This window comes from Octopus sinensis, linkage group LG1 (genome assembly GCF_006345805.1).
Source record: "Octopus sinensis linkage group LG1, ASM634580v1, whole genome shotgun sequence".
In the NCBI taxonomy this organism is placed as follows: domain Eukaryota; kingdom Metazoa; phylum Mollusca; class Cephalopoda; order Octopoda; family Octopodidae; genus Octopus; species Octopus sinensis.
The window spans coordinates 194368258-194390835 of NC_042997.1; the positions used below are offsets into that span (position 1 = coordinate 194368258).

At 39.7% G+C, this 22578-nt stretch overlaps 1 protein-coding gene and 1 long non-coding RNA gene across 3 annotated transcripts in view; both read left to right on the forward strand.

Moving 5' to 3' along the window:
• Positions 1-3149: 3149 nt before the first annotated feature.
• Positions 3150-5474, forward strand: LOC118765742. Its single transcript, XR_005001613.1, has 3 exons — positions 3150-3160; positions 3779-3785; positions 5324-5474. It is a non-coding gene; the product is annotated as an uncharacterized LOC118765742 (long non-coding RNA).
• An 8766-nt stretch (positions 5475-14240) lies between these two features.
• The window catches only part of LOC115219694, a 61257-nt gene continuing 52919 nt past the window's right edge, over positions 14241-22578 (forward strand). For both annotated transcript variants that reach the window (XM_029789872.2, XM_036508088.1), the window contains exons 1-2: positions 14241-14428; positions 19316-19454. In XM_029789872.2, coding sequence (XP_029645732.2) covers positions 14348-14428; positions 19316-19454 — 220 coding nt within the window. In that variant the 5' untranslated portion in view covers positions 14241-14347. The remainder of the gene's footprint in view (positions 14429-19315; positions 19455-22578) is intronic.

A 22578-nucleotide genomic window follows, 5' to 3' on the forward strand; every position in this document is an offset into this window, starting at 1 on the left:
GTAACTTAGCAGTTCGGCAAAAGAGACCAATAGAATAAGTACTAGGCTTCCAAAGAATAAGTCCTGGTGTCGATTTGCTCGACTAAAGGCGGTGCTCCAGCATGGCCGCAGTCAAATGACTGAAACAAGTAAAAGAGTAACCCAATAGGCTGGTCCTGCCACTCTGGCTCCGTCAACTTCATTGTAGCGTCCTGTTCCGTCGAATTTATGGGCGTTGCGCCAAGCTACACCAAGCTCCACCACTTCACCTGTTGATTCTTCCCGGTTCGGACAAGGACTCGGTGAATAAGTATTTTCCTAGTACAGAATCAGATGATTCCGATAGCGATTATGATATCCCGATGTATCAAAAGTAGAAGCGGGCAACAGTGAATGACACTGAAATGTAGTATGATGGTGTAGCAAAAGATGTCGTTGAGGTAGCCGATGAAATAGGCATGTGGACGACATCCAAGTAAGACAATGGGGAAGCATCGGATTGTGGCTTAAATAATTTATTTAATCGACACTTGCATTTACGTGTTGTATACACCAGAAAATTCACTACATGACATTACCAACTTGCTTCGAGTTGGCGAAAAAGAAAATAAACAAGGGAAATACTGTGTCAATGTGATGAGAAATAACCAGGCATGTTTTGTGTCTGTGAGTGCGTTAGTCATTCGTTGGTATCTGCTACTGTGTTGGGTCATTTAGGCTGAATATGTGGTTCTCTGTTGGCTGCTTGACTGACGCAAGTTACTTGCTGGCTGTCTACTTGGTGATGGCTCTCTGCCTCTGTCGTATGTCTGACTGTATTTATAACGGTCGTAACAGCTAGAAGGACAGACATACCGCAGGAGTAATCTCTACTTATGTAGGTTGCCTCCTGTCCACTTGAACCTTAAATGACACGGCTCGGGTGGTAGGGCGAAGAGAAATCCATCCATCACTTTTTGACAGGACAAAGAAATTTCTTTCGCACCTGTTTGGGCAGTGGTGGATCAGACGAACGAGAATCCTTAGATTCGGTTTCGAATCTCAGCTCGGAAAAGGAAATGTTAGTTTTTACATCCTTCTGATACTGATGGGCATCGTGAAGAAACCGACTCTGGCGTCATATTGGAATCGGGATCCAGCCACGTCGACTGCTTTCTTTCCGAAAACGATGCCACGTGATCGATTTTTGGCAGCGAGAACCACGTTGACAGGCTGCACGATATACGTCCTATCGTTGACAAAGTGACTGAAAATGTCAGAACGGTGTATGTCTCCACACAGGACATTTGTACATACGAGAGTTTGTGGGAATTCAAAGGAAGGCTCCGATTCAAACAATACAACTCGACAAACTTGCTCGCTTTGGAGTCAAAGCTTATAAAGTACACCGGTCAACTGGCTGAACCTGTGGCTACACTGGTCAAGACAGATTGGATCTTCCAGCGTCTACTCTAGCGTCAACTGATGTCGTGTTGTCGTTGAACGAAAACTTGTTTGATAAAGGTTACAATATTTATATGGACAACTGGTTTTCCAGTTCAGACCTCCTCCTGCAGCTGCAGACGAGGAGGACTAATGCCTGTGGGCCTGTGAGGACGCACAAGATAAAATTTTGAAAGAGGAAAACAGTGTACCGATGCACTGATAGTGACATTCTCGCTCTAGAGTGACGTGACTAGAAAAACGTCTGCATGTTATTGGCAATGCATTTTGCAAGCATGAAGGACACTAGGAAACAAGATACGGACGGTAATGCCATAATGAAACCGCGTGTAGTTGTTTCATACAATGAAGGGATGAGCGGGGGTCGATCACTTAGATCAGCTGGTGATAATACACAAGTTGGTGATAAAATTTGTGAAATGGTACAAAAAAATTTTTCTAGTATATAGTTGACATGTTTGTCGTGAACTCACATTTGATTTGGCAGATGCTTGGCGGTGTGGGGGATGGATTGACATTCAGGAATATATTGTTCCGTGGAATGATAGAAGCACAGAACGCGTGAACGTCCCCACTCCTCACCGCATCGGTGAAGGGAAGTGGACATTTTGCACGACTGCTTCCCACCCCAACAACGCCAAGAAGACAAATTATTCGAAGAGACGCACAGTATGTAAAGCAAAAGGGAAACATAAGGAAACTAGACACCATCGTTCACAATGTGATACGTCACTGTGCGTGGTACCCTGTTTCGAAGTCAACCACACTAAAGTCAGTTTTTGAATTCACGTGATTATAAATACATTAAGTTGAGTGATCTTATTCAGGAATAATATCGCACGAGCGTCCTTCATAGGGGTATAGTTTAGGTAAATAAACAATACTTGCACTCACAAGCGTAGCTAGAGGGTGAGGTAGGGGCGGCCCGTTCCGGGCGGCAACTTTCATCCTGTTGTAGGCTATTGCTGTAGGCAATCGAGCTGGCAGAATCGTTATCACGCGGGGCAAAATGCTTAGCGGTATTTCGTCTGCCGTTACGTTCTGAGTTCAAATTCCGCCGAGGTCGACTTTGCTTTTCATCCATTCGGGGGGGTCGATTAAATAAGTACCAGTTACGTAATGGGGTCGATATAATCGACTTAGTCCCTTTGTCGGTCCTTGTTTGTCTCCTCTATGTTTACCCCCTTGTGGGCAATAAAGAAATAAATATGTTTTTGTGTGTGGGGTCCGGGGGCGGCAAACGGAAGGGGCGCCCGGGTGGCACACACTCTAGCTATGCTAGTGCTTGCACTAAAGCGGTTGGCGTAAATGTATGCCGAACGTTATCTCGCACTGAGTGCTGACCTCAATCAGCGCGATTACCGTTACTGAGCGCCGGCAACCGAATGAATCATTGCTGTAAACTGGTTTAAGCGAACCATTGTCGTGCGCTAATTGCTGGTCTCAGCCGAGATGATTACCGTCAATGCAACCTAGTTGCTTGATAAAAAAAAAACCGTTGTCATGGGGTTAAAGATGGCAAGATGGTCCTCGTCGCTCCAACGGACGAACTTATGTATGATCTTTTCTGTTTTTAATTAATTAATTTTCCTTTGAAGAAGGAGCTGGTTTCTAACAATGATACAAAGCTCCATCGTTGTCAACGAAAACAATGTCACAGCTGAAACCTAAGAAAAGTCTTGCATAGTTTTACTGTTCCGCTTACAGACTATATTTGTAATGTGCGAGTCAGTTGGTTGTTTTCTTTTTCTGAAAATCCAAGCTTATCCAGATTGACAGTTTACAACATGAAACTGTGAAACGTAAAAAAAAAAGAAAGAATAATGATCTTTGATTTTGGCAGAATGTAGAATGAACTGGAAAGATTTATTGAGAGGACCAACGTCTCATTATTTGCAACATTAATTCTCATCCCTGCCTTGCAGCACTCGACAACACACCTATTTAGTGCATGCTAGAGATCACCTTCTGATGAGCCAAGTAGCACCGTGTCGTCTGCAAATATCAACCGACCAACCCTACAACCACCGCGTGTGATACCACTCCCACAACAGCTATACATGCCTGTCCAGTTCATAAAAGGTATGAAAAGGTGAAGTGACAATACACACCCCTGCCAAACTCCAACACCTACATGAATAGGTTTCAACTTCGCACTGTTTGCTCAAACACAAATATCTGGGCTTTTGCATAGGGACTTCGCAGCAACCAGAAGTTGTCTGTTAATCTCAAATTCCTGAAAAAACTTTCACAATATGCGTTATCAAGGTCTTCGAAACAAACGTAGCCCTCTTGGCAAAATTCCCACGAGTTCTCGAAGATTTGCGGTAGAATGAATATTTGATCAGGACGGAAGCCACACTGTTCTTCAGCAAACCTGAACTCAACAATTTTCCTACATGTCTTTGACACACGATTTTATAGGGAAGTTCATCATGGACTCTTCTTCTGTAACTAAGACACACTCTCTTGTCTGCCTTCTTAAAAATTGGGATTATCACCTTCGATTACCATTGCTTTGATGTCATTCCAGAGGTCCAACGCCATCGGGCATACACGAGTCAGCCAGAGAATACCTTTTCTGTTTATGGTTTTTGACATCTTCAGCTGAATTTCATCCTGGATTGAGAGTTTCTGAGAGGATGTGGGACACTCTTTTCTGTCTTATATTTCATCGCCAACATCCACTTGAGGGGTGAAGAACCTATCCAAAATTATTTGATATTTATGGTGCATTATGTCTGTGCAGAGCTTAGTGTAGTACCTGACCTCAAGTTACGTTCATCATTAGGGCTCTCAACAAAAACTTGCAGACCGTCTTCTCTTAGTGACAACCCATTAGCAGCATTCTTTGCAATCAATCTAAGTGGAGTTGCTGGAATTTGAGTATCGTCATTTATATTCTCAGCTTGCTTTAATTCAAACAATGCCAGCTCCTCGTTAGATAAATTTTTTATGAGATACTGATAACACCAATACGTCATTCTCTATGACTTCAAATCCTACATCATTTTCAGGTGTCACAATATCTTTCCGAACTTTATGCTTGTAGAAAACTTGTAACATCGTGGTTAATCTGGCTACATATTTTTCCGAAACACCATTCATAGTTGAGGGTTTTATTTCACCCCTTGACTCAACTATGTTATCCGCAGCATCCACCGTGTTGAACGTTCTTCAAAGTCTCCCGCAGCAAGTTTATTCTCCCTGTCAATTGTACTCACATACTGTTTGAAAACTCAGACAATGTGTTTTCCAGTAAGCTATAACACTTAACACCTTGTGGCGAACTCTAGTGAGCTTCCTCTCTTATATCACATACATATGAACGTAGCAGGTAACAGCTAACCTTTGGAGGTTGTTTTGGACCCCGTTGTGTCTACCACTCTGATTGGTTGGTATTGGCGCAATTTGTCTCTTACTCTATCGCGCACCAATATGCAACCCAACCAATTGCAGCCTTCAAATAAATCACATGAGACAGTCTTTTCTAAAGAATAAAAAGCTTTGAATGGTACAACAATACACTATAATATAAACAATGGGCTATATACCTGTTGTAATTTAGTCATCCATAGTCTGATATGATATTTCGGAATATAAAAATTCTTTCATCAGATATTCTTAGAGTTGCTGCTATAATCGGTTTTCAAACAGCTTTTCTTTTTTATTTTGTGGAAGCGTCTCAGCAGTGGTCTCCCGATGCTCCTTCCGGAATTCCTTATGAGAAATGTGTGAGGTTGGCCATGTCTCAATCTCATGTGTGCTGGTATATCCGTAGCGCTGCTTCTAAGTTACGTATTAAACGTGCAGCTTCCTTTTTTTTTCCTTTGAGCCTACCCTCAGCTATAAAAGCTCACCTCCTTCTAGTCTTAGCGTCATGTGTTCCCGACCGTCTAAGGTCTAACCACTGACCACATTACAGCGACCTCCGTCTTCGTTGCCACCACTGATGTCTCTTACCAACGTTGTCAACAACATCTGCACAGCACCAACACACTGCACTGGTTCTAACATATCGCTGTTCGTGAGCTTTCCTCGCCAGGGTTAACAGCTAACAACCCACGCAGAGGCATGTAGATATATGAATAAATGTCCATCAACCACTTCCATTCAGCTTGTGTATATATACGTATGACCACAATAAAGGTGTTTAAAGTTATCACCTTTGTTCCATGTATTTCTTTACCGGGTTCCTACTAAAATAAGATTACAGCCTTCTGAACGAAATCACATTAGATGGAATCCACCTATCCATCTAACACCTTGTCACTTCGGCTAGAGCAAAGAAGTATTTCTGAGGTATTTTCTGCTTTCCCATTATCAGAAAACTAATTTCAGTTCCGCTTGGAGAATTGCCTAAAATGAGCAATACTTTGTTGGAAATATGTCTGACACTGTGCCTTTCTACATCAAGACAAAAGTGTTTGTGAACCACTTTACGAAATGGCTCTTAATCATCCATGCCTTCTTATTTAAATGATGAATCAGAAACAAATTAAACATTGCGTAACCCTTGAAAGTAATACATGACTAGAGGCTTTTAATTTCATTTCACCAACGGAATTTCCTTCTAGAGGAAACATCAGACGATTTTAGTAGCTTTAAATCCTGGCATTGACTTTTGTCCTCGAGAACTAAAAGTTCTAATAGACATAAGCTTCTAGAAAAATGGAGTTTCATTAAGATTATTTACTTGCTCTGCTATGTTAGCCCCCGCACCCGAATTCTTTTTATTTTACTTAATTATTTTAGCTGCGCAGGATAATTAGTAACAGCCTTTGTACAAGCAGTAACAGCTTCACCAGTCAATTTTATTTGTGCAAATTAAAGCATTTCTTAAAACATTAAAATCAGCCTTTACTAACCGGAGAATGTTTTTCATTAGTAGCTTCACCCTCGTTTTTCTAAAAATCATCTTGATTTTGGCTGTTATGAAATTGTTAAATTTAATTCTTGATCCATACACTCAAAAGCCGTCCCATTTTAAGCAACACATTAGATCTATGAAAAAAATTAGGTCCGTGCAATTAACGGAGTAACTTCATGAGCATTCGACTTAATTTTCTCCCTCCTGTCACGTAGAAGTTGCAAGCTTCAATATTTTGGTAATATCGCTGACTTTTTCCGCACCAAACTTTTTAAAACATCAAGTTTAATACCCAAAATAATTCTTTTGCGGCTCCTTTTTGCACTACAGCCTTCGCTTCCATTTGAAAGATTCCTTTCTGACATCTTGAATTGTAGGTAAATGCGGCGACGATGAGCAATTATCAACAACAAATAAGCAGTAAAAATTACAACGCAGGGAAAGAACTGTTTTATGTCAGGATGTAAGAATGTTAATCAGAAGATCAAAGGATGAAGGAGTGAAATGGGAGGAAGCTGATTGTATGATCACAACTAGTTGGATGGTTGCTAGATTTACGAGCATTTAGTTCCTTTTGTTTCTTGCAACTCTGACTTGAAACATAAAAACTTAACACTCTACTCATGCATACACACATACATACACGCACACAGCGTTATGTTGGTATACAATATATATAAGTAACGGGAGATATTGATTTGTAAACAATATTATGAAATGTCGGAGTCAGCAGTTGTATCGATAAAAATTTGTTGTTATAATTGCATACTGTAGGATGTGAAAGATGAACAATGCATGAAGTTTTGAGGAAATATATATTTACCGTTACGTTACAATACATTGCCTCGATGAGCAGGTTATGATAAATCCAAAAGCATGCGAAGTAAAGTTTGTGTTTGTGTTCTCTTCATTGTTTAGTAGTTATTACAGAGAGAAATAGAATGATGTTGTAAGAGAACAGAATTAGAGCTAGTGAGAGTTGTAGGGTGTGGAAGTTGTCTCACAGTTGCTGATAGTAAACTTCATTTCTCCCTCTGACCAAGGTTCTAGCTGCTCAGCTAGACTTCGTTGTCACCAAAGTGACTAACTGATTGAGTCGTCACCATGTGACTGGACTTGTTGAGTCGTCACCGACTGATTTTTGCTTGGGGTGTTCTTGCTTTTATAACTATCCAGAAGGATATACATATCATTGAGAACAATAGATTTAGTTGGTGGTCTTGTTATATCTCTATTCTAGCTTTTGGTGAAGTAGAAGAGGTTAGAAAGGGTCAAGTGGTGAAGACATTGTTTCGGCCTAGCTAAAGGCATCTGGAAAATGTAAAACTGCTGTCAGAGAAAAGCCATTGTTTCACCATGGGAAAAGTTCTGTTGCAGTGTTAATTTAAATTTGGCTATGGTGGATCGAATCCATTTCATGCATGCAAGATCCACTACATATGTATCTACATACATTGCTGCAGACATTGCTATCATTGTTATTACCAATTGATTATTCAAAAATTGGTGGGTTGGTGGTAAGGCTGATATCGGTTGTATTGTTTTTCCTGTAGGTGAAGGTGGAAGTATCGTTGGTGGCGGCGGTGGTTATACTTTTGCTAATTGTATTATTGTTGTTATTTCGTCTCGAGTCAGACTCCAATGACCAAATATCGAAGATCCTTCAGTCAATAATTAAAATACACGAGAGTACCACATTATCTCGTGTGATTCTTATATTTTATTAGCTTCATTTTATTTTAGAAGCAGTCGCTTGTTTTGTTCATGCTATTGTTGTGTTGTTGTTGATCATTAAGAAGTTGAGGGTTTTGTAATGATAAATTTCGCGAATTGTCGCCTGGATTTCGCGAACTGCCGCCTGGGTGAATAAAAATCCGGTATACGCAATTGAAATGGTATCAAATTAAGATAACCTTCTATGTATCATTCTTAATGTATATATATACTTTCGATGGCTCTGTTACTGCCGTTTCGTTCTGAGATAACATCTCAAATGGACGAACTAAAAACTTGAATATTGGAAGATGAAAATTTGATCCACTGACGACAATACTGGATGCAGCTTGGGCTTTTTATGCATTTTCAAAGACGAATAATCATGTACGTGTGTAATACATAGCAGACAGGCTATGGAACATGAAGCGCAGGGAATGGGTAACGAAAATTCGCTCCCTGTCGGAGTGAGGCTTGACATCCCCACGTCCCCCTCTCGGTTCACTTCTAAAGAAAGAGAGTGGACGTCATGGAGGGGGTCATGAGCTAAGTCCGGCGGGAGCTGAAAACCCTTCACTACCAGGGTATGAGCAGGGTTAGATTAACCTAAATAGGCGCTATGTCTGGTATACATCAGCGTTATAAATGGTTATTCTGCGTATACTGGATTTTTACTCAGCCGAGCGGCAATTCACAACATCAGTGAAGGTTTTACTCATGGCATGCAGAAAGCTGTGAGTATATGTCACTGAAAAGGTCCAAAAAGGTTGAAGTGCATCTGGCATTCTCGCTGGCCGCTGCCAGGACGAATTTTCGTCTCCCTCTGCTATGTATTGTTTTTGACACTGCACGTCCTTTGGAGATGTTTTTGCAGGGTAAATACCGCAGCAGATGAACTATTAACGGTATATATGCACTAAGCATGATACACAGATGGCTATGTATGTATGTATGTATGTATGTATGTATGTATGTATGTAGGTAGGTAGGGAGGTACATAGGTAGGTAGGCAGGCAGGCAGGCAGGCAGCCAGGTAGGTAGGTAGGTAGGTAGGTAGGGAGGGAAGGATGCGGGCAGGTAAGTAGGTAGGTATGCATACAGGCATGTATGCATATTTATGTGTGTGTGTGTGTGTGTGTGTGTGTGTGTGTGTGTGTGTATGTATGCACGTGTGTATGTATGTGTATATTTATATATACAGGGTTCGTACAAAATAATGGAAACATCTCGCATCATAGCATCATAATTTTTAAATATCTGTAAAACCGTTAAAAGCTTGTTTATTTTTGTTTTATTATTAGTGTTGTTTAATATGTTTTACTAAAATTGGTGTTTCTTTTCAGATATCATCAGAAAAAGGTAATTAAAATTCATTAAAACGACAGATCTATCAAACTTTCAAAGAGGTCAAATTGTTGGTGCTCGTATGGGAGGCACTAGCGTAACGAAAACAGCCGAAATGTTTGGTGTGTCAGGAAGTACTGTCTTGTTTGTTCCTTCTCAAGCCATGCCTGGCTCATAAGGGCCGGTTTCCTTGGCGTATAGGTTCCCTACCTGGACGGGACACCGGTCCCTCGCAGGTGAACTGCAAGATACAGGAGGAAAGAGTGAGAGAAAGTTGTGGCGAAAGAGTGGGCAGAAGTTCGCTGTTACCTTCTGCCGGAGCTGCGTGGAGCTTAGGTGTTTCGCTCATAAACACACACATCGCCCGGTCTGAGATTCAAACCCGCGATCCCTCGACCGCGAGTCCGCTGCTCTAACCATTAGGCCATGTGTCTCCACAAGAAGTACTGTCTCGAAAGTAATGACAGCCTTTGAGGAAGAGGGAAAGATCTTCTCGTCGAAACAAAACACCGGAAGAAAACCAAAATTTTTCAGATAGGGACCGTCGGACTCTTACGCGAATTGTTAGAAAGGATCACAAAAGTATAACTCCCCAAATTACTGCAGAGCTTAATGACCACCTCGAGAACCCAGTTTCCACAAAAATGTTCGCCGTGAGCTGCACAAATTTCACGGGAGGGCTGCAATCAGAAAACCACTACTTTCAAAAACAAACGTTGGAAAGCGTCTGGAGTGAAGTAAAAAAACCCTCGTATGTTGAGAAAGCTTAATCATATTCTTCAGGCGCAAACCACATATCGTAACGCTTTAGCACATGTATTGTGACCTTTAAATAAATAATATCTAGTTCAAATTCCGCCGAGGTCAACTTTGCCTTTCATCCTTTCGGGGTCGATAAATTAAGTACCAGTTGCTTACTGGGCCCTCGACTGGCCTCTCCCCCAACATTTCGGGCCTTGTGCCTAGAGTAGAAAGTATTTTAGCACAAGGCCAACAGTTTCGAGGAAGAGGCTAAGTCGATTACATCGACTCCATTGTTCAACTGGTACTTATTTTATCGACTCCGAGGGGATGAACGGCGAAGTTATCCTCGGCGGAATTTGAACTCAGAACGTAGCGGCAGACGAAATACCCGCTAAGCATTTCGCCCAGCGTGCTAACGATGCCGCCAACTCACCGCCTTAGTTTCTTTAAATATTACATACTTTAATGCACTAAAAATGTTTTCCTGAATATGCGTTGCTAAAATTGGGCTACGCTTAATATATCCATGTGTCTTTTATGCTATCAAATGCGGTACTTTTACTGATGCCCCCCATCAATAGTTTCTCTCTCTTTTTTCTCTCCCTCACCGTTTCTTTCTCCCTCTCTCGTTCCCATTCTCTTTTGCTGATCCTTAATGATTTATTATATGAAGTAGGAATTATCTCCCTTCTTTTAAGTAATTTTAAGTTATTTCCCTTTACACACATTTTTCACTGACTTCGACTGCTTTGCTGTTTGTGGATATAGAGTGTAGAAAGATGATAAAAATATAATAATACAATTGCAGCGTGGAAGGTGTTTATAAGCCATTTAGAAACAGAAAAAAAAACGTTAGAATCACTACAACATTTAAATTTAATTTGCCTGACAAATTAAATTTAAATGTTGAAGTGAATCTAACGGATTTTGTGTGTTTCTTAAATGGCTTATAAACACCTTCCACGCTGCGATTGTATTATTGTTTTTGCTTCAGCACACGATCTCATATCAAGGCACCTGCTATGCAAGTACATCTCTGTAAATAGAAGAAGAAGAAGAAGAAGAAGAAGAAGAAGAAGAAGAAGAAGAAGAAGAAGAAGAAGAAGAAGAAGAAAATTACACATAAGCATTTATTGATGGCACCGAAAGGGACAATTAATGAGATTCCCTATTGTGCTAAGACGAGACACTATTAGTATTAGCTTGGTGTCCTTTATTGTTCTGTAAACTCAAGTCAGCACTGTTGGAGCAGACGTAAGATCGAAAGGATTGTAACTGTCTCACACCCCAAACATTAGGGTATGATTTAAGAGAGATTTCGCTGTTGTTTCAAGCTGCTCGAACGACACCGTAGAATCTCTTTCATTGACTTTTTATGTGTACTAACAGTATCGCCCGGCGTTGCTCGGGTTTGTTTCGACCCTTTAGAATTGAAATTTAACAAGCTACATGTGCATTATGTAGCTTGTTATTCTCAAGTGAACATTTTTCTGGTTGAAATACACCGAAAAATGGCGACACAGCAGTCAAAAAATCGTTAAAAAAATAGGGATTTTCATAGAAAAAAAAGCACCTTTTTGATGTAAATAATTTTTGGTGTTAACATGGTCCGATTTGAATTTTTTTTTCTACGGAATGAAGAGCAAGCCTTCTTCTATCATACTCTCAATTTTGGTCAACTTGCAGGGTCTCGGAGGAGATAGTGTTAGTTGAAGGCTACCAAACCAGCCATACACAGACAACTTCAGCCTTATATATAAAGATTTAGCAGAATCGTTTGGCCGTAAGACTGTCCTTCTTTCAGTATTTGTTCCAAGTCTTTACGTTCTCGGTTCAAATTCCGCCGAGGTCAGCTTCCAACACCATCATCATCATCCCTAGACATTATTGTCTCGAGTTTTAGGACTCATAGGACCAATTATCTAGTTTCCATGGCTTATAAGTGTCCGAAATCATAGCATCTACATCGACCCCCACCTGAATGGAACATTAATCTGTCGTAGGGTGTACCCATCTACAGCTGAGTGGACTGCAGCAACGTGAAAGGAAGCATTTTGTTCAAGAACACAACGTACCAGTCAGTACGGGAATTGAAACTACGATGCTACGATCGTGAATACAATATCGTGACCAATGTCGTATATAGGCATAGGCAAAGTAGGCAATTGCGCAGGGGCCTCACAGGTTCAAGGGCCCAATTATGATCTATGTATGCTGTGGTTTACCGTCAATAAATAACACAACAAGGACGACCCGGTGCATCGGTTTGTCCGGGAGCCTATAATGGTACTAAGACAGCCTTGACCCTAACCACTTGGCCACGCGCCTTCACTTTTCATCCTTTCGAGAATGATAAAACAAAGTACCAGTCAAGTACCAGTGGGGGATATATTTGACTAACCCCGCACCCCGGATTTCTAGACGTTCATTAAGTGTTGTGGTGTGGGCGGTAGAGTGGTAGAATCGTTAGACCGTTGGACAAAATATTTTGATGTTCAACTTTGCTTTTCTTCCTATCAGAGTCCATGAAATAGAGCACCAGTCAAGTACTGGGAGTAATTTGAACGGCTAACCTCTTCCTTCAAATTGTTGACTTTGTTTCCAAAGAAAATTTTATAAAGGGAGGCGAGCGCCAAACAAAATACCTTGTGGTGTTTAGTTGCGTCGCTTTATGTTTGAGTTCCACCCACGCTGGTACCAACTTCCTCTTCCTATCCTTCCAAGGGTTATAAAGCATTGATCACACATTTGTAGTCAGATGCGTACCTTGCACGCCGGACAAAATATTTAGTGGCATTTCGTCCGTCTTCACGTTATAAGTTCAAATCCCTCCAAGCTCAACTTTGCCTTTCCTCTTTTCGGGGTCGATAAAATAAGTACCAGTTGAGCACTGAGATCGATGTAATCGACTTACCCCTCTCCCGAAATTGCTGGCCTTGTGCCAAAATTTGAAATCAATATTACTGTATACAGTAACTCCTCGACTATCGCAGGTGTTACGTTACAAAATCCGCCGTGATAGGTGAAAATCCGCGAAGTAGAAATAATACCGCACTGTATTTTTTTATATATAACTAGCAGTATCGCCCGGCGTTGCTCGGGTTTATTTCGACCCTTTAGAGTTGGAATTTTTGAAAAGTATAAATTTTGCATTATGTAGCTTGTTATTCTCTTTAAGTGAACATTTTTCTGGTTGAAATACACCGAAAAATGGCGATACAGCAGTAAAAAAAATCGTAAAAAATAGGGATTTTCATAGAAAAAAAAGCACCTTTTTGATGTAAATAATTTTTGGTGTTAACATGGTCCGATTTGAATTTTATCTTCTACGGAATGAAGAGCAAGCCTTCTTCTATCATACTCTCAATTTTGGTCAACTTGCGCCCCAGGATCTCGGAGGAGATAGTGTTAGTTGAAGGCTACCAAACCTGCCATACACAGACAACTTCAGCTTTATATAGAGAGAGATTTACATATATTGTTTTTATTATAAATGCAAAAACAACACCACAGAGAAATCGACGTAAGCTTAAATAATAAACCGCGATAGGTAAACCGCGATAGGTAAACCGCGATAGGTAAACCGCGATAGGTAAACCGCGATAGGTAAACCGCGATATGGCGAGGGATTACTGTATAAACCACATTGTTTTATATAAACTGGGTGTCACTTTTATTTGTACAGGCACAGTAATCAGCAACAGTGGAGCATAAAGCCGGCGCAAATGTTAACACAATATTATCTCAATGACCCCGAAGGTGAAATCAACCTAAATTTAATTATACCAAACCGGCAGAAGGAAGGGGGAAAACTAAGAGCAATCCAAACTAGGTGTCGGGACAAATACTCCAGTCTTACACTCGGACCCACAACAAGGCCAGCAATTTGAAAAAAAAGTGTTAGTTGATTAAATCGACTCCAGTACCTGACTAGTACTTTATTTTATCGACTCTGAAAGGATGAAAGAGAAATCTGACTTCGGAGGGATTTGAACGCAGAACATAAAGAGCTAAGATAAATACCACAAGGCATTTTGTCCTACGGGCTAACGATTCAGTCATTAACTAAGTTGAGAAAGAATAACATATTTTTTGTTTATATCCATAATTCTTCTGCTCCGGTGTGAATCAGTTCATATTTCTTTTGCGACACGGAACTTACCTTTCGCCCAAATAGTTTTTACCTAGGTCATCCGGCGCTCTGATCTGGTTTACCAGTAAGAACAGTATTCGATTGTCGTTTGTTAAAGCGACATGTCTTTGGGAAACGAGGAGAAAGACATCAACGTTCCGAAATGGTTATCAGACTGTAAAGAAGCGATCACATCTTCTTCGGTAAGTAGTATTAACACGCGTATAGATACATACATACATACATACATACATACATACATACATACATACATACACACACACACATGCATACATACATACGTACGTACATACATACATACGTACGTACATACATACATACATAGATGCATACATACATACATAAATACATACATATATACATACATACATATATACATACATTCGTTCATACATACATACACACACACACACATACATACGTACGAACGTACGTACATACATACATACACACATACATAAATACATACATACATACATAAATACATACATACATACATACATACATACATACATACATACATACATAAATACATACATACATACATACACACATACACACATACATACATACACACATACATACATTCATACATACATACATACATGCATACATACATACATACATACATACATACACATACATACACACACATATATATATATACATATATACATACACACACGTATATAAACGTGCGCACTCACACACACATACGTGTGTGTATGTGTGCATGTTTATATAGTGTACAAACGTACCCTTGTTGGGATATATTCATACATAAATACTTAAATGTGTGTATGTGTCAGTATGTTTATAGAGTATTTATTTGTCACTTAGCAACATAATCTCTACAACAATTAAGCTGGGATACAGATTCTTACATACATATATAAATACATGCATACAATATGACATATACATACAATAATATATATATTCTTTCTTCTTTGCGCCCTTTTCAAGCCTAGCCAGGCTCATGGGCCCGGTTTCCCGGTTTCTGAGGCGCATGTGTGTCCCCCCCCCCCAGTTGTACGGGACGCCAGTCCGTCGCAGCGTTACTTAAGAAACAGGAAGAAAGATTGAGAAAAAGCTGGGACGAAAGAGTACAACAGGGGTCGCCACCACCCCCTGCCGGAGCTTCGTGGAGCTTTTAGGTGTTTTCGCTCAATAAACACTCACAACGCCCGGCCTGGGAATCGAAATCGCGATCCTCCGACCACTGGGCCATTGCGCCTCCATAATATATATATATATATATATAATGGAGAAATTGTACAAAATGTATAAATAGATGATGTGCAAAGCACCGGCGCAGTTTCTATTACCTGTTGTTATCCGTAGATTTATTGCAGGAATGTTGTAGTGGTGGTTGGGGTAACAGTCTCTCTCTCTCTCTCTCACACACACACACACACACACACACACACACATACACACACACGTACACGCGCGCGTAAATATATGTGTATGTAATCAGCAAGACTTTTGTTAGCCGCTCTCCAGCGATCTATTTAACACTGTATACAGCTATGCTGCGACCACACTTGGAATTCGCATCATCAGTTTGGAATCCCTATCTTGCTCAGAACATTGACCTCCTGGAATCTGTCCAGAGACGTGCAACCAAATGCATACCCTCCATCAGACACCTACCATATTCTGAGCGCATTGTTTCCCTGGGCATGGATTCACTGAAGCTCCGGCATCTAGCGACGGACTTGGTAAACACCCACAAGGTTATCAACCACCTCACCAACAACAACACTGAACACCTTTTTGATCTCCATGTGTCTAACACACGTGGACATGCCTACAAAGTCAGAAAACAGCACAGCTCCCATGACTTTCGGAAACATTTCTTCATGCTCAGAGTTGCTGAAGCATGGAATAAACTGCCTGCGTCAGTTGTTGACTGCCATGACACTGCATCCTTTAAGGCCCTCATGCTTTCCGAAATCCGCCGAAACTACACCTGATTATATATACACTTTAGATGAGTTGTAGTGCACCTGAGCACTGTACACAATTATTATTATTATTATATGTAGATATCCTTTATATAATAAGGCACAAGGCCTGAAATTTTGGGGTGAGGGGACTAGTTGATTACGTCAACCCCAGAATTTCAGAATTACACTGGTACTTAATTTATCGACTCCGAAAGGATGAAACGCAAAGTCGACCTCGGCGGAATTTGAACTCAGAATATAGCGACGGGCGAAATACCGGTAAGCATTTAGTCCAGCGAGCTAACTGCTCTGCCAGCTCGCTGCCTTTATCATATATAGATATGATATGTATACATCAAAATATGTATATATATATATATATATATATATATTTGAGTAGTTGAATGAATTATCTTATTAAGGATAATTCGAATTAACCGATACCTGGGTAGCAAATTCACATCAGAAAAAAAACGGTTGAAGTTACGTGCCTAGGGCATAGATTACGTGCTTTTGTGTGGAAATTTGTATGTTTATTTTGAAAATATAAATATATGAAAGAATGGAGCTGAACGACGAATTAACAAAATTCCTTTATTTTCGACATATGTTTCGAAGGCTGCATATTCCTAATTGCGAAGGAATAAGGAGTACATTATGCCGCTTTCTCATCAGGAAAAGCAAGGAACTTATGTCAACATCAAAATGCACAAAAAACTTTCAGCTGATTGCTCACACGGAGCCCATATATATATATATATATATATATATATATATATATATATATATATATATATATATATATATATATATATATATATATATATATATATATATATATATACACATACATACATATATACATATATATATATGTATACATATATCTATACATACATAATACATACATACATACATACATACATACATACATACATACATACATACATACATACATACATACGTACGTACATACATACATACATACATACATACATACATACATACATACATACATACATACATACATACATACATACATATGTATGTATACACATACACACATATAACGGTAACATCGTGGAAGAGAGCTCTATTGTTTTTTTTCTCTTGCCATCTAAAAACACAAAACTGTGATATTCACTTTCCAGTTAATTCTTTCGTCCATTCAAGTTTGGGGTTGATAAAATAAGTACTAGTTGAGCATTGGGGGGGCGATGTAATCGACTATGCCCCCTTTCACAAAATTTCAGGTCTTGTGCCTATGATAGGAGTAGTAGTGAAGGCGGCGGTGGTGCTGGTGATGATACCACATCACCAAAAATTGGATATTTGGATTCTCTCGAACCATATTCTTGCCAAAAACATGTGTTTATTCATAACCAAGTTCTCAAAATTACTTTTAACTGCAGTTAGATTTTTAGGGCTGAAAGACAAAATAAATACAGGGTGTTCAAAAAGTCTCACCGCAGTGAATTTTTTCACCCTGACTCTCCAAGTTGTATTTCAAAACGTGTAGAAGAGTCAACTTATGTACTGAAAATGAAGGACGGCACTTTCAATATCTCTTATAAAGTTTTGTAAAGTCTTCTAAAGTCTAATATCACTTTTAACTGCGGTTAGACGTCTTAGGGCCAAAGGACAAAACAAATACAGGGTGTTCAAAAAGTCTCACCGCAGTGATTTTGTAGTCTTATATTTTGTGATTTTTGCAATAAAACACTTACTGCGGAGAGACTATTTGAACACCCTGTACAACATATTTACATTCTGTTGTTTCTCACAATGCAAATGAAATGTGTCAACCGTCTCGGGGCCAGAGAGTGTGACAGAATACAAAAGCCAATGCTGGTTGTTTGGGACAAGCTGAGACTTGAAGAGAGTTTCAAGTAGATTTCTGCCGTTTCAGAAACGCCATCAATTATCACCTGTCAACTTGTAACAGTCGTTTGATAAGAAACACCTAAATCATTGTAGGTTATATACAATTGGTCTTAATTGAAATGTCGGTTTTAATAAAACATAAGGTTCCGAGAAATTTTAATTAATATTAATACTTGTGGTGAAGAGATAGAATCATTAATTAATTTAAATTATTAATTTTGGCGACTAAAATCAGGGGAGGCAACTCCGACATTGTAAATTAAATTTTATCAAAACAATATAAAATAAAATAATAAAAAATAAAGCAAGTATAGCTGGTTCGCGTGGTTTTGGCTTTAGTACCACTGCGTAGCACCTTAGACAAGTACCTTCAACTATTTCCCCGAGCCGACCAATACTTTGAGAGGGAATTTGGTTGGCGGAAACTTTATGGAAGCCCCTCATACGTATGTGTGTGTGTGTGTGTGTGTGTGTGTGTGTGTGTGTGTGTGTGTGTCTTTATGTTTATTTCCCTTCCTCACCTTGACAATTAGTGTTGGTTTCTATACGCCTCCGTGACATAGCGGTTCGGCAAAAGAAGACCGATGGAATAAGCACCAGGTTTTGTTTTTTAAAAAAAACACTAGTACTGAGGTCCATTTGTTTAAGTAAGCCCTACAAGGATGTGCTCCAGCATGGCCACCGTCCAGTGACTGAAATAAATAAAAGATAATATATAAAAGACAATGTCCTTATTGTGGTACCTTTTGGTTATCTCATCTCCATTAAAAAAAATTGGGGTTATCTCCCCCAACAAAATAAATGAAAAAAATTAATAAACGTGAAAACCGAAAAAATTAAATGTCTTATTGAATCTGATAACATTTTTATAACAAATCATACCATTCCTATTGAGGGGGGCAAACATCAACAATGTGTTGAAGGATTGAATCAAAAGGATCTCACCCTTTTAATCCAATCTCTTGTCGCCACGTAAGCTCAATCTTTCAGTGGAGAAATAACCCAATTTTAATAGTATTTTTTAATGGGGTGACATAACCAAAAAGTACCCTTATTTTGTTGTCAAACATACAGTCATAAGTCCAATCCCTTTCATATTTCCCTTGTTATTCATTATCTTAGATAAAATATGAGAAGAGAATGTTGAATTGCTTGTTGTTTCACTAAAATTCTTTGAAAAAAAATGTTTATTACTAAAGTTATTCTTTTTTTTTTTTTGTTCTATTTACCCAGGAATGGAAACAATACATTTTGACATTAAACGATGCCATAAGACAACAGTTGGAAGACAGCCATGTACCATTCTTTACTGATCTGAGCCAGACCAGCAGAATTCATTTCGTGGACACAGCAATGAGAGCCACAGAAAATGGTATTTGTATTTAATTGTGAGACGTGTAAAGGAAGACAGCGTAGTGGTAAAATCGTTCGCTCGCTGGACGAAATGCTTAGTGGATTTTTTAAAATTATTTATACGTTCTCAGTTCGAAATCCGCCGAGAGGGTGGGGCAGCTTTCCTTTTCAATCTTCCTAGGTTGATTAATTTAAGTACAAGTCACTGTAACCAACTATAGCAATCCCTCGAATATCGCGGGCGTTACGATCCCAAAAGCCCTGTGGTGGGTGTAAATCCGCGAAGTAGAAAGAGTACTGTATTTTTTTTTTCTAATTTGTATATATTTATTTTATTATAAAAGCAAAACAACACCACGTAGGAATCGACACAAGCTTAAATAATAAACCGCGATAAGTGAACCGCGATATGACGACGGATTACTGTGTCTCCCTCTAGCTAGGATTTCAGGTTGCACGTGTAAATTAATGAGCTGACTGGATCTTTTGCTCGTCGGGCAAAATGCGTAACAGCATTTAATTTCGCTTTACTTTCTCAGTTCAAATGCTTCCAAGGTCGACTTCGCCTTTCATTCTTTCAGGATCGATAAAAAAAAAAGATATCGGCTGAGCTCTGATTGACTAACACCTTCTCTCTATATTTGCTCACCTTGAGCCAAAGTTTGAAACCACTGTACATTTGTTCAAATGTATTGGTTGCTAGGTGTCTTTATACAAACATACAGTGTGTGCGTGTGTGTGTGTGTGTGTGTGTGTGTGTGTGTGTGTGTGTGTGTGTGTGTGTGTGTATGTGTGTGTGTTTATGCTTTGCAGTTATGTGCTTTCATGTTCTGTCCCATGATGTGGCGATGTGGACATGTCTTCTAATTCATCCCTGACCGACCAATGCCTTGCGAGTGAATTTATCGGGCTGAAATGGTACATGTCTCCGTGTGTGTGTGTGTGGATTTCTATTGTTTCAACGACGAGTAATCAGTTGTTTGATCAGCTTAATTATCTGCTCCTGACAAAGGTGTAAGTAGCTGGACTCCCCACAGACACATGCAACCTATAGACCCTCCACATACGTGCACAATCCTCCTGCTGAATCAGCATGGCACAGTATGCATGATAGGCTGTACATTTTCAATTACAGTTACAATCCACACAACAGACTTCTACCGTCAATCCAATTTCGTTTACAAGGCAATGAGGCTATAGAGAATGACGTATGCCCAAGATTTCATGCAATAGGATTGAACCCAGAAATTCAGGGATGTGAAGGGAACTTCATAACCATTCACCATACTATGGACACAATCACAGACACACACACATACACACACACACACACACACACACACACACACACACACACACACACACACACACACACACATACACACACACACACACACAGAGGCATATCTATGTATGTCATTTGTGATAACCCTTTCTGCTGGAAGCACACGGCCTCAAATATGAGGGAAGGGATTAAGTCGATTACATCGACCCCAGTGCTTAACTAGTACTTATTTCATCGATCCCGAAAGGATGAAAGGCAAAGTCGACCTCAGCAGAATTTGAACTCAGAACGTAAAGACGGACGAAATGCCGCTAAGCATTTCGCTCGGCGTGCTACCAATTCAGCCAGCTCGCTGCATTATGTCATTTGTAATAATGAATTCAAACCAAGTAATGATATTTTGAAAGTATTTAATACGTACGTTTCGGGTTTTGCATAATATGTAATAGAAAATACATCCTCTTATGCAATATCTTCTTCAGTTAGTACATTTCTAAATACATTTATATTATATATTTTATAGGATCTGAAGCGTACATATTAAATGCTTTCAGAATATCATTACTTGATTTGATTTCATTGTTACAAATGATATGACTTGATGCCTGTACAAACTAGTCTCTCCTGACTCCTTTTATGCGGATACTCTATTAAGGATTTGGAGTAGTTTATTCTATATGGTTCGAATCGAAACTTCTGGTTCCATTCATTGCTTCTAAGCAAAACACGATACGTATATGTGTGTGTGAGAGAGAGAGGGGGGAGAGACAGAGAGAGAAGTAGACAGTGTAAAGTACGACAGGAAACCAAATTCAGGGCTCAATAATGGACTCTACACTCCATTCCAGTACCCAGGATAGTATGATGCGGAACATTAACATTGGAATAGGCTAGTGTGTAGAATACGAGCCAAAGAATGATGATGATTTACGGCAGACAGTTACGGTATTCAATGCTTTGAATACGTACAGGGTATTATCAGGGAGAGAGTTTCACATAGACGATACAAGAATACCCATCAGTTGAAGGACGCCGTTCGGAGAGAGCCTTTGCAACAATCACCAAAGCACAACTTCGAAAAATATCACACAGGACATGGCGCCGCATCATTTTGTGCTACGAAAATGATGGCGTTCATACAGAACTTCTCGATGTGTGTTAGCGTCGATGAAAGCGAATAAATTAAATCCAATTCGTGCTTTGGATTGCTGAATTACTTGTTCTTCTATTGTTCTTATTACTTTCTGGTAGGGGGTAACAAGACTTTCAGACCACCCTGTAGAACAAGGCGGCGAGCTGGCAGAAACGTTAGCACGCCGGGCGAAATGCGTAGCCGTATTTCGTCAGCCGTTACGTTCTGAGTTCAAATTCCGCCGAGGTTGACTTTGCCTTTGATCCTTTCGGGGTCGATTAAATAAGTACCAGTTACGCACTGGGGTCGATATAATCGACTTAAATCCGGTTGTCTGTCCTTGTTTGTCTGTCCTCTCTGTGTTTATCCCCTTGTGGGTAGTAAAGAAATAGGTATTTCGCCCGTCGTTACATTCTGAGTACAAATTCCGCCGAGGTCGACGTTGCCTTTCATCCTTTTGGGGGTCTCAATAAATTAAGTATCAGATGAGTACTGGGGTCGACGTAATCGACTATTCCCCCTCCTCCCAAGCTTCAGACCTTGTGCCTGTAATAGAAAGGATTATTTTAAGGAGAACGACAGAATTATATCAAAGCTGTGATAATAAAACTGAGAGTGACTTCCCTTTGTAAATTATATTTTGTGCCTGGCTCAAAGTAAACACTTGCGAGTAGACGTGTTAGACATCGTTTCCAGTCTTCTTTATTGTCTCGTCCAACGACAACA